Below are 12,289 nucleotides of genomic sequence, written 5' to 3'. Positions count from 1 at the left end.
CTTCTTTTACTGCCTATGCCTATCTTCAATTGCCATAATACTGTGGAGAAGGTCATATTTTCTTTGACATTTCTTGATCCAGTAAGGCAGCACAGTGTATTCCATGGCATGTGCTTGAAGGATGTGTCCCATTCCTCGCAGTTGCCTAATCACAAGATGGATAAATACAGTAACTGTCTATGCATTGGCCAAAACTGTACACAGTTTTTTCAAGTACTGGGGCTTGATGGACCAAAGATTTAGCGTGCAGTTTTCACAATAATCAGTTTCTTCACAGGCATTGGAAAATCTCTGGCACAACTCAAGACTGGATCCTGTATTCTAGAGCAAGAGCTATTTTCAACCAACTCAAGGCATCAGCCATAAAGAGTTACTGTTGCTACCTTGTCTAAAGGAAAAGCTCTATACACTTCCAGACACAACATCATTAATTCAAATCTTGATCCAGATAACTGGATGGACCGCGTTATCAGATTCAAAGCCAATTCCACTTGCGCAGAACTACCTCTTCAACACTCTCAGATTTCTTTTACTGATAACCTCTCCATCATCTCTATCACCAGACAGCAACTTATAAATGCTATAAACTCCCTGCATCCATCTAGTATGGCAGTCAGAGATAAGATACCTCATTTCATCATTAAGTTCCTTTCCCCCCTACATTGTGGATGCATTGTGTCAATCTGAAACTCAGTCCTTTCCACATGAGTATTCCCTGCCCAATGGAATGAATACTCTGTGATCCCACTGCCTAAAGTTAAAGTGCCAATAATCCCAAAAGATTTCAGACCAATCTCAACCTTTTCCACCATTCTCAAACTCCTAGAAAAGGTACTCCTTCCAGCATTAAGTTCATGCCACAGAAACTGAAGCAGTTCTACTTCACAGTTGCAAATAGATCAACCATAATAAACCTCACGGCAGCACAAATTAGCTATTGTGTATGCTGATATTGAAGCTGCCTTTGACTAGCTTAGACATTACAGCCCTTCTCACTCTTTTGTAATCCTTCTTCAGGATTGATGGCAATCTACTAGCTTTATTCACCACTTTATTGAGGAATAGAAATGTCCATCTCGCCTTACATGGAAGATCACTGCAGGTGAAGATCTTTCTGGCCTCTTATTCTCACCCATTCCAATTCCTTTTATGTGAACCTGTGACATTGCTTTAATATATGCTAATGATATAAAGTTGCTTACCTTAATTCCACCACCGCAAACCCAATGGCAATTGCTTCTTCAACCATAGAGAGCTTGACTACTCTTTCAGCTTACAGATTTTTGGGTTAAACCTTAACCCTCTAAATCTTCAATAATGATTTATTCACTCAAACAGCGACCAACAGTAATTCAGCCATCAGTTTGTGGCACTCTCATCCCAGTGGTTACCAGCCATAAGGACCTCAATGTCTATTCTGATCCAAAAATAAAAAAATGTGTACACTGTGATTTATCACCTTATGCTGGAGAGCAAAGCAACACACTTTATGCCAACAATGCCATGCAACCATTACCAGATATGTATAAACCACTGTTTACCTGGTTATTTTATATGCTGCTGAAATTTGAACATCTGTTTCAAAAACTGGTGTTCACATTTGAATGCTGGACCCTGAAATGGGCCACAGATAAGCATTGCTTACCCCCCCCCCCCATTACTTGGGAACCACTGACATGGCTGAGCAGCTAAATGTAATTGTTCTTGCTTTATGCTATGGTGTTCATATTTTTTCTCTTTATATTGTCCTCTTTTTTATGCTTTTTCATTTTTGTGTAACTTATATTTTCTTATATATCTTTTCCTTTTCCCATTTTTTAATCACGTGTCATTTTCTACCTTAATATAAAACTCCTGGCCATGTTGCCATGATGAGTATTATTTTTCCTAGTACTTGTACCATACTTAGCAGCAATAAAGATTTTTTATTTAGATTAATTTAAACTCTATATATGTATGAAATGTCTTTTTAAGATTATGAAAAAGATCTGAATTGGCGGAAAGCTGAAAAACATGTATGTTATGGGTTGCACAAACAGTTGTATAAAGATTATTTGTTCTTCTTCCAGTATCATTTTTCTCTTAAAAGTAATTTTTACTCATTAATTATATTCTGATAGGTGTGCAGTCAGCCTCAGTAAATGTAATATGTGAATTGGCAAGAAAAAATCCAAAGAACTATCTTTCTTTAGCCCCAGTTTTCTTTAAGTTGATGACTAGTTCTACAAACAATTGGATGCTTATTAAAATTATTAAGTTGGTAAGTATTAGAAATTGCTAACATTGTATTAAAAACCTCCTAACTTTAAACTGAAAATGTATAATTTACTGTGTTCCTGACTGTTCCTTGTTGTTCCTTTTTTTGTCACCTATTTTTTAAACATTTTGCACAGATCTTATATTGTGTTATTTGAATAATGTTCTTCAAAAAGAGAACATAAAAATTTCATTTTTCTTAAAAATTGTTACTGGAGATATCTCTTCTTGCTGATAACATTATTTTGGTTATCAGCTTGAGAATATATTGATCACTTCTACAAGGAATAACAAGAGAATAGCACATTTTGATATGTGAGTAATAAATATTTGAATTTTGTCAGCTTGCTGCATGAATTTAAATTTTTTTCTAATTCATATTGCATCCATTGTATTAGAAAGTTTTAATAGTAAACTGAATGCAATAAATTTTCTTAATTCATCTTGTACAATTATTACTAAATTTGATTTTTTGAAAATTTAAATTAATAAACTTGGTATAAAAAATTATTTTGACACAATTTTTGATATAAAATATTTCTGTGTGTGTAATTTTTTTATTAGTATTAAAACTAATGTTGAACTGCTTGTTTCTTGGATTAGAAGTATGCTAAAAAACGTAAACATTCTTATCTTAAATTTTGAAGTTTTACCTGCTTAATTTGCTTATCATTCACAAATGAAATGTGGAAACTTAATTGCATGAAGGTTTTTTTGTAGGATTTCCACACTAATTTTTTTTTACCCTTTTAACACAATAGAAAATACAATTTAAAATGTATTAGTAGGAAGTTATTAGTTAGCAGTTTAAATGTCAGTGAACAATATTTAGGTATTTCTACTGTCTGAATTAATTAGAAAATAATAATAATAATTAATTAGTTTTACACCAGTAAAAAATAATTTTATTATTCAGTTTTTGCTAAGTATGTATGCGTAAGTAAGAAGTAGTTTGAAATGAAGGTGGGAGATTAAGCTCATTGAAAGCATCCTTAATGCTCACTCTAACATAGCATGATGAATACAGAAAATATAAGTTCCATATTTTCTGCATTCATCTTGGACTGAGGGTCTAAAAAATCATAGAAAGGTACTTTTACACTAATGTTACTTTTCTTCTTTGAAGCATTCCCCTGCATAAATTATTGTTACTAGTGATTGTTGAAGCATCTTGGGAAATCATTTTTGGAAATATTGTTCATAACTCTGGCACAGCTACTTGAATGTGTGGAATGCCCTCAGAGTGATAACTTTTCATAGCTTTTTTAGCTGTAAGAACAGAAAGAAATTAAGTAGTGACAGATCAGCAAATATTGGAGCATAGAAGTTCAATTATTCCCTGCTGCAACATGCAGATATTGTTTATCAAACTACTTGCCTGGATTGTAAGGTTTGTTACATTAGCAAGTCCTAACAGAAACTTTGTGATCATGTCTTGGAGCATGAGGAGGCTATTTGCCAGTTTCACCATCTCTGCCATTGTTGAACATTATTGCTGTGAGCAGAACATAAATTATAACCCATGTTTTAACATTGAAATATTCGGCTTTATGCATGATTTCCATCATTGTTCTTGGTTAGAAGTGCTCCATGTAGCTCTTGTGTGGTCCATAATTAATCGCAGTCGTGGAACCCGTATACAGCCTATTATGGAAGCAGTTATCTTGCAGCATGATGAGAAATGTTAAATGTTTGTGTACCACAGAGTCTGATGGTTGATGTTTTCTGTTCTTCTTTTCCTCCTTTCCAACCCCCTCCTATCTTTTGCTGTCCATGATTTGCACATGCTCAGCGATAGTGCATGCACGTAGGTTTAACTTTTGCAGATATAATGGTATGCTGTCATGCTTTTTAACATTTTATCTAAGTTGATAAAGAGTCACACCACCTCAAAAGCTGTCTTGTGAATATTTATTTGTGTTTGTGTTATCACTTTTAGTCTCTATATTTGTTTTATTGGGTTTTAATTTTTGCTTTACCATTTTTGTGAAATAAATATAGTATTTTATTTCAATAGGTTTGTGTATATTTTCTTTTATATTTTTATATATTTTAAGGAAGTTTTATTTCATCAGTTGTAACAATATTTATTTTTAATATGCTTGCACTCGATGCTCAAGGCACCTTTTGCTAATGGTGTTTGGTGTTAGATAGCGACTTTTCTTTTGGTCAAAAACTGTTGGTAGACATTGCTGTGTGTGCATCTGCATTATCCCAAAAACTAATTTTGCAATTCCTATATTTCAGAGCAGAAATAATGAATGCAGTCAAATTTTGGTTAAAATAACTTTAGAAATAACATCAATTTGGCTATAATATTGTCATAATGAAGTCAGTTAAGAAAAATCTCCATATAAGTTGTGCTGTTTTAGTTTCATAGCAGTGTCATTTTAAAATTGCAGTCAGTGCAATTTTAAAATGACAATATGTATTTTGCTCTACAAGTCAGTTCCCTTTTTTTTTATGGTCATCTTCTGCTTTACACATGTTGGTGTATCATTAAAATCTGCATTAAGAACCACCATCTACTTTTAATTCAATTATTTCTGCTCTTTCTTTTAAAAATTTACATTCTGACATTTTATTAAATTCAGTAAACTGTGAAGAAAGTGGTAAATATACAGCTCTTACGTAGAAGGTGACGAAACCAAAACTTGCAGGCATGGATGCTGATGTGATAGGCTTTGATTATGTTACTGAGCCATTCCTTGTTGCCTGTTTAGCTCTGTACTGCAGATTGGTTTCTCTCTAAACATTGTTTCATTATAGAAGCACATTTACTATAAGAAATTGACAGTCTCATGAGAAACTTTTCAGGAACTCAGAGTAATCTCTTGAGCATTTAGTATCACCCTCACACGTTCAGATACCCTCTGCTTGAGAACATTGTTTTTGTTTTCAATTCTGGTCAGTTTGCATCATTATGTTCCAAAGATTAAGATGTGGTTTTTATGTAATACAGTACAGTGCTTTTACAATGGCTGGCAAGCAAAACGTTTTAGGTGTTGAGGGTAAAATTAAAGCTATTAGAGAAATAGAAAACAAGCAGGAAAAATATGTCATTGCTGATGAATTTCAGTTATTGTACCCAACAGTGTACACAACTTAGAATTCAGAGCAAAAAATTAGTCATGTAAAAATAATTGTAGCAAAATGAAACACATTTGTAAACAGAAGCATTCAGATGTTAACAGGTTCCTTTAAAATGGTGAACAGCTAAGGAGTGAAAATATCATGGTAAGCTTTCCACTTTTATTTGGAATTGAGAACTCTGTATTCCACTGGTGGCTGAGATCAGTTTAAGTTTTGTCACAACATATTTTGGAAATGTTATAAGTGAAGCAAAAGCATGATTAAATTCACTGACCCAAAGTGCATGAAGGAGATGGATAAAGATATTTCTAATGCAGATAAGATAGGTCTTCTGTTTAAATTCAAAAGTGAAAAGTGCTTAGGTGGCAAACTGTCAGTAGATCATATCAGAGTCCTTGTTTGGATTAATTTGAATAGCACAGAAAGAAAAGAAGTGGGTTAGTCTTTACAATCTAGTACCCCTTCTGAGTGATCGTTGCAAGTCTCAATGATTGATAGGTCTAATCCCTCCCACCGGTTGTTTTTACTTATTGTTAGAGTGAATGCCCCCCACTGCTGTTTTAAAATCAGAAAATGAGTTCCCAATTTTAAAACAGCAGCAAGGGAAGGATGTTTATTCCCCCTTCTCACTGTTTTCAAATTGGAAACTCATTTTTTGATTATAAAACAGCCGCATGCACGTGTGGGGGGGGATAAACCTGCTAACTAAAACGGGTACCGTATACTGAAGACGTTGGAGCTTCCAATCACCATGAGGAAAGCAACAAGCCAAAGGGGCCAGACTTGTCAATCACTACTACATGCAATGATCAATTGGAAGGAGCACCATGTTGTAAAGACTAACCAAGAAATGTTTTCATAGGAAAAATCTAAAAATCTGTGATGTTTTCAAAAATTTTATTTTATGAAAAGAATAGTACTTTAGAATTGATTAAAAAAAAAAACAAAAAAAAAAAAAAAAAAAACCAACACCTGTTTGATATGGGGGGGGGTAAACCTGCTAACTAAAACGGGTACCGTATACTGAAGACGTTGGAGCTTCCAATCACCATGAGGAAAGCAACAAGCCGAAGGGGCCAGACTTGTCAATCACTACTACATGCAATGATCAATTGGAAGGAGCACCATGTTGTAAAGGCTAACCAAGAAATGTTTTCATAGGAAAAATCTAAAAATCTGTGATGTTTACAAAAATTTTATTTTATGAAAAGAATAGTACTTTAGAATTGATTAAAAAAAAAAAAACAAAAAAAAAAAAAAAAAGAAAAACCCCAACACCTGTTTGATATAGCACAAATAAAAATCTTGGATGACATCGGCCTTGTTTTATTTGGGCTGCTTCATTGGGATCATGAGTTATTGAGACTTGGTTAAAAAGAATTCTACTTCCTTTGGACAATTGAGTGGCAATTGTTTCTAAAGAATACACACTATAAAATATTTTATACAGAGATGTTAAGCAGAATATTGCAGTAGGCTCCAAACTGCCTTAGCACTTTTAACCTAACCTTGTCTTCAAATTGAGTGTGACAAGGCATCTTTACTGGAGTACTTTGTTATTTTTCTTTTTCCAGCTATATTTTAGGATTTTGGGATAAGTTCAGTGAGTTAATGTTGAAATTAATTACAGCACAATTCACATTGAAACTTTTGAAACTAAACAATGTGCATATGATTAAACTGACCTACTGTTGAAGTAGGTCATGTAAAAATATATATTTGCAGTTTAGCGATTTAGCACGGTGATGATGCAGCCCAAAAGTAGTTTGGACACAATGTTTGAAAGTGTTAAAATATCAAAAACGATGATGTGTGGAAACAATGTAAATCAAGGTTGTTTTAGAATATCCAGTTGCTTGATGTTTTTTTAATTTAACTATGATACAACAAATATGAGAAGAGAAGTAGAAAAAATAGGGGAGGAGTAAATATGTGGAAAGCCAGTTTGCATATTCCAACAAAAAGGCTATATTTTCAAAGGAACACACACACTTTATTTTAAAAATAATGAAGCCTTTATTAAATAAGAAATATGATCTGTTGTTTAAAACTTGACTTTGGGGAGTTGCTGTTGTATATTACATCATTTAACAACCTGCTGATATATATGAAACTGAAATGAATAGAAAATGAAAAGATAGTGCTTCGGGATTGATAAATAAGAAATTGTTTTACTTGCTTATCAACAAGTTCCATAAAAATATGCAAAATAAAGATTTTTCTTAGTGTGAATTATCTTTAATGCCAGCGTAACATGTTATTCAGTCTTATTTTAACTCTTCTTGTGAATTTTTGTATAGCATTCTTATTATTCTCATTAACTCTTCCATTAAAAAATTTCATTTTGTAACCATCTTATGTTTAAGGTTTTTTTTTTTTTTTTTTCCTATGCAGACCGAAGTTAGGTATTGTTTGTTTTTAGATGGTTGCCTGCTGTTCTTGTTAGTGATATTTTTACTCTGTTAATGTTTTATCTTTGCATATGAGATTAATCAATTTGAAAGAAAGAAATTTTAGAATTAATACTTGCAGTTCTATAAATGCTATTGGACTGCATTGACTTGGACAATGAAAGTGTAACTTTGTTAGTTAAATTTATCCACTAGCAGTCTCTCTCTCTCTCTCTCTCTCTCTCTCTCTCTCTCTCTCTCTCTCTCTCTCTCTCTCTCTCTCTCTCTCTCTCTCTCTGGCAAAGTTAGAATATTTTTGACTCCTATTAAGGAGTCAAGAGTCAAAAGTGATGTTCCTGAAGTGATGTTTACTGTAACGAGATTATATATTTTGTATATATTAAAATTTCACTTTTGAATGCATGATAAATTATTATTCTTCATTTTTATAGAAATCTCATTGGATTATTCTTACTTTTAGGTGTTTAAAATGTATATCTCTTAATATGTTTATGGCTTTGGCTTGTTGAAATTTGCTTTTTTCTAAACCAATTATCCTTTGGATTGGCTGTCTTCTAATTCTGATAGACACAAATATGAACTTAATGTCTATCAAAATTAGATAATAGTTAATCCAAACAAACTATTCCACAGATAGCAGAGATTAAGTAATGCACCTTAAAATGTGCTATAACTAATGATGTAAGTTTGCTTCAGAGCCATAAATTTATAAAGACATTAACCTTGAACTTTGTAAGATAAATCTAAAAACAATCCTTTAAAATGTACCCAAATACTGTTCATAAATAAATATTATTAATAAATTATTAAAATTATTATTAAAAATCTGTTAAAATAAATTCGGATATAATATAATTTATCAGTTTTCGTAAAAAAATTAGTATGGAAATCCATGCTATTTCAGTGAATGTATAAAGAAAAGCCATTTAATTTTTCTCTTTTTTGAACTAATTGCTTGATCCCTTTGTTATTTTTATTTTATGTATTCACTTTCCCTTCTCAATTACTTCTCCTTTGTTAATAATGTGTTGCATGGGAGTGTCTGTCCAATTGTCTCTTCTCTGCCATCTCTTTCTCCCTCTTCTAGTTCGGTGTTCTCACCTACATTGAACCCAGGCTGGGTAGAAAGTTGAGTCAGCCTCTCATTAATATTATTCGCAGGTAAACATTACTTTCCACTGTACTTTTGTGTTCAGCTGCTAGTGTGTGGATATAAATATATATATATTATATATGTATGATGTTTGTATTTAAGTTTTTAATTAATTTTCATTTACTTTTTTTGTTTGTTCACATTTTAATTTATCCCATAATGCAGTTTTCTAGAGTGCTGACGTAGCTGGCATGTGCAACACGCTTTTATTCTTTGTAGTAACTTGGGCCCATATGCCAGTCTAATGTAAAGAAGTCTAATTATCTGCCTTATCTTACACTGTATATCCCATCTTGAATGAAAGTTGAAGATAAAATTTTTTGCTGGAAATGCACTTTAAAATTTGCTTTGTTTTGTAGATTTTTGGGATTTTTTTTTCCATTTTCATATACACTAGTGCTAATTATATTTGCAAGCCAGTTTCTTTTGCATAAGCACTTCAGCTTTCATTCAGTACATGTGCTATCTACATAGTGTGGGTAGTAAACCTGCATCATTTCCCAGAAGCACTCTAATAGCAGATTTCTGCTTCTTACAGTTTGGTGCCCTGACTCCTCTAGAACCTAGGCTGGGTAAAAAGTTGATTGAACCTCTCACTAATTTAATTCACAGGTAAATGCCTTGAGTTTGAATTTGCTCTTATTATTTGTTAAAGCTTTTTGTCTAATAGATTTTTTTTTTTTTTTTTTTTTTTTGCTGCAGCTGTTTCGTTGCATGTAGTATTTATTTGCCTACTGCTTTAATAACAATTCTGTTAGCTTTATTTGTATCACTTTGAGTTTGTAAAAGCACCTTATTTGCTCAAATAATTGAATGACTTAAAAAAGACAAAAAAAAAAAAAAAAAATTGTATAGTAAGCAGGAGATAACAATTTGTACCTGAATAATTATTAACAGCCAAATTTACAACCCAGAATAATATAAATATTGTACCTACATGCATAGAATTTTAATTCTTTGACTACCAAACTTCTATAATTATATTAAAAAAGAACAAGATATTGTCTCTTTTTCCAGATGAAAGCACAAACTAGAATCCATATTTTAATCTTCGCATCTTTTAAAGAAGAAATATCTAAAAATTTTTAATACCAAATATCTCAACAGTTATGAATTTTGTTACGTATAATAATATATTATTGATATAGGAGTAGAAGGGCATTATCTTATATGCATGTAACATGAAATTGAATGTTTTGAGAGGATAAGACCACTTGGAATGACATATAAGCTAAATTTATTACATGTCAGAAACTACTCCTGGCAATTTTTTACAGAAAGGCCAAAAGCAGTATAATGCTAAATATAATGACGTAGCTGGCATAGTTGACGTAGTTGTCAACCATTATATAAATATAATGGTTGACAACATAAAGGTATATGGAGATGGAAGATTAATAAAATAAATAAATTTAGAATAGTTACAAACAACGATTTACTGATGAAGTTGGGGTGGGGGGGGGGGAAATAACTGTTGCTATGACTGACATATCACAGCTTTCAACAGCAGATTTGATTGGGGGGGGGGGGGGGGTTGATGTGAAAACATTTTTGGCGGCATCTACTAAATTTTGGACTGAAGTAAAACCAATTTGTCACAAAAACATGAAACATAAATGAAGCAAATCAAGTCACTTCCTAAATGATGTTAATGCAGTCGCCAATGTTGATTCAGTAGAGTAAGTAGTGGGTGTGAGCATAAAATGTTAAATCGTTATTTTGGACTGAAATAAAACCGATTGGTAATGAAAATGTAAGACAGAAATGATGCAAACTTAGTCACTAATGTTAATTCGATAGAGTAAGTTGCGGGCGGGAGCATAAAATGTTACTTCATCCATATTTCATATGAACGATGTAATGTTTACGTCACACCTGCTACTTACTCTACTGAATCAATGGGTCATTTATCAAGTCATTTAGGAAGTATTGGGTGGGAGTGAGCATAAGCGCATGCCTGTGACTTCCTAAATGGCGTCTCGCATACTTCCTAAATGTTGTCTTGCACTTTTGTTACCAATCGGTTTTACTTCAGGGTACCATAGGATATTTAAAATTTTCGAGGGAAACACAGCGATACTCGACATCTGTCAGACACCATGCAAACTACTAGCTTGAGGTAGTTCACAGTTTCAACATTACTTATTAAGTTGTTTGGATCTGACTACTTAATAATGAAAAAGTGAGGTATTTCTTTTGGCCTTAGGGGTGCCATGAACCGAGAAAGTTTGGGAACCTCTGTAGTAGGTGAACTCAGTCAGAAGGGGGGGGGGAGGAGTTTGTAATTGTTAAGGAGTAAGTCTTGTACTCATCTGAGCTCGGGGTCTCATTCTTGGCTCTCTCCCTTTACTATCCATGCCTTAACACTACAGGTAGATGATTAGAAAAAAATTGTAGAATGTGTGTATATCTGGGTTTTCTGTAAATCCCCTTGCAAAGAGAGAAGGTGCCTTCTCTCAAAATAAGTTTATCTAGAAAATAGGAAAATATATAAAAAGGGAACTGTCCGGGCAAGGTAGCCAACCAGATGTACATCGATATAACCTTTGGTCCAAGAAGGTTCCAGCAAAATAGAAAACAGGCCATCAAGATAAGCTGTAGTCAATCAGTCATTGTTTGCTTCATCTCACAACCAGTAACTTGGACTGGAAATTCATTTAGCATTATAGTTCTCTGGAAGGTCTGGAATACAGATTAGAGGCCAGTCATAGTCCACAAAGTCTGCTGCCGCCGCTATATCAGTTTGCTCACATAAAAATAATATGTACATTCATTTTTTTTCCCCTAGTAAGTTGAAAAACACCTTCAAATTGGCTATTGAAGGCTGTGTCGTATCAGTATGGTTAGTTCCCTCTCATCCAACCAAATTTATTGTTCGATAAATTCTTCTTTATAACTGTTGTAAATTTGTATTATTAATTATTCTTTCCGTATATCTTTATGTAGTCAAGCACTATATTAGTGTTGTGCTGCTATTTGGCCTTTCCTGTAAAAAATTTTCAGAAAGTGACATTTTGTGTAGTAAATTTACCTTATACATCATGCCTTTCAGTTTTATAATATGTTATTTTGTACTGAGTTTAAGGTTCAGTTAATATTATAATATTCCTGAAGTATGATCCTGCAACTTAAACACAGTTCTGCTAAATTTATATCATAAGTTTTTAGTCTTTCCTCAAGTGGAAATTTAAGTGTTTACTTTTGTGGTATATCATCACATGATAACATGTTGCTGCTGTAAGAATGGCAATGCAGGCATATACACATTTTGGATCAGGTGCTCTGGAGATTTGAAATTTAGTTTTCACCAGAAGAAAACCAAATTTCAAATTTCAACATCTCATATAGTAAGTTCATTTCATATTACTGCATAAGG

General features: G+C 32.9%; 1 protein-coding gene across 2 annotated transcripts in view; it reads left to right on the top strand.

Moving 5' to 3' along the window:
- g (adaptor-related protein complex 3, delta 1 subunit-like garnet) overlaps positions 1 to 12,289 on the top strand; it is a 364,057-nt gene that overhangs the window by 95,036 nt on the left and 256,732 nt on the right. For both annotated transcript variants that reach the window (XM_090374354.1, XM_090374353.1), the window contains exons 7-8: positions 2,121 to 2,260; positions 9,452 to 9,525. In XM_090374354.1, coding sequence (XP_090230480.1) covers positions 2,121 to 2,260; positions 9,452 to 9,525 — 214 coding nt within the window. The remainder of the gene's footprint in view (positions 1 to 2,120; positions 2,261 to 9,451; positions 9,526 to 12,289) is intronic.

This window comes from Mastigoproctus giganteus, chromosome 5, assembly GCF_048544385.1.
Source record: "Mastigoproctus giganteus isolate SK-2022 chromosome 5, ASM4854438v1, whole genome shotgun sequence".
NCBI classification, from domain to species: domain Eukaryota; kingdom Metazoa; phylum Arthropoda; class Arachnida; order Uropygi; family Thelyphonidae; genus Mastigoproctus; species Mastigoproctus giganteus.
Note: the sequence above shows the minus strand (reverse complement) of the source record. Positions and strands in the feature narration are given on the sequence as shown.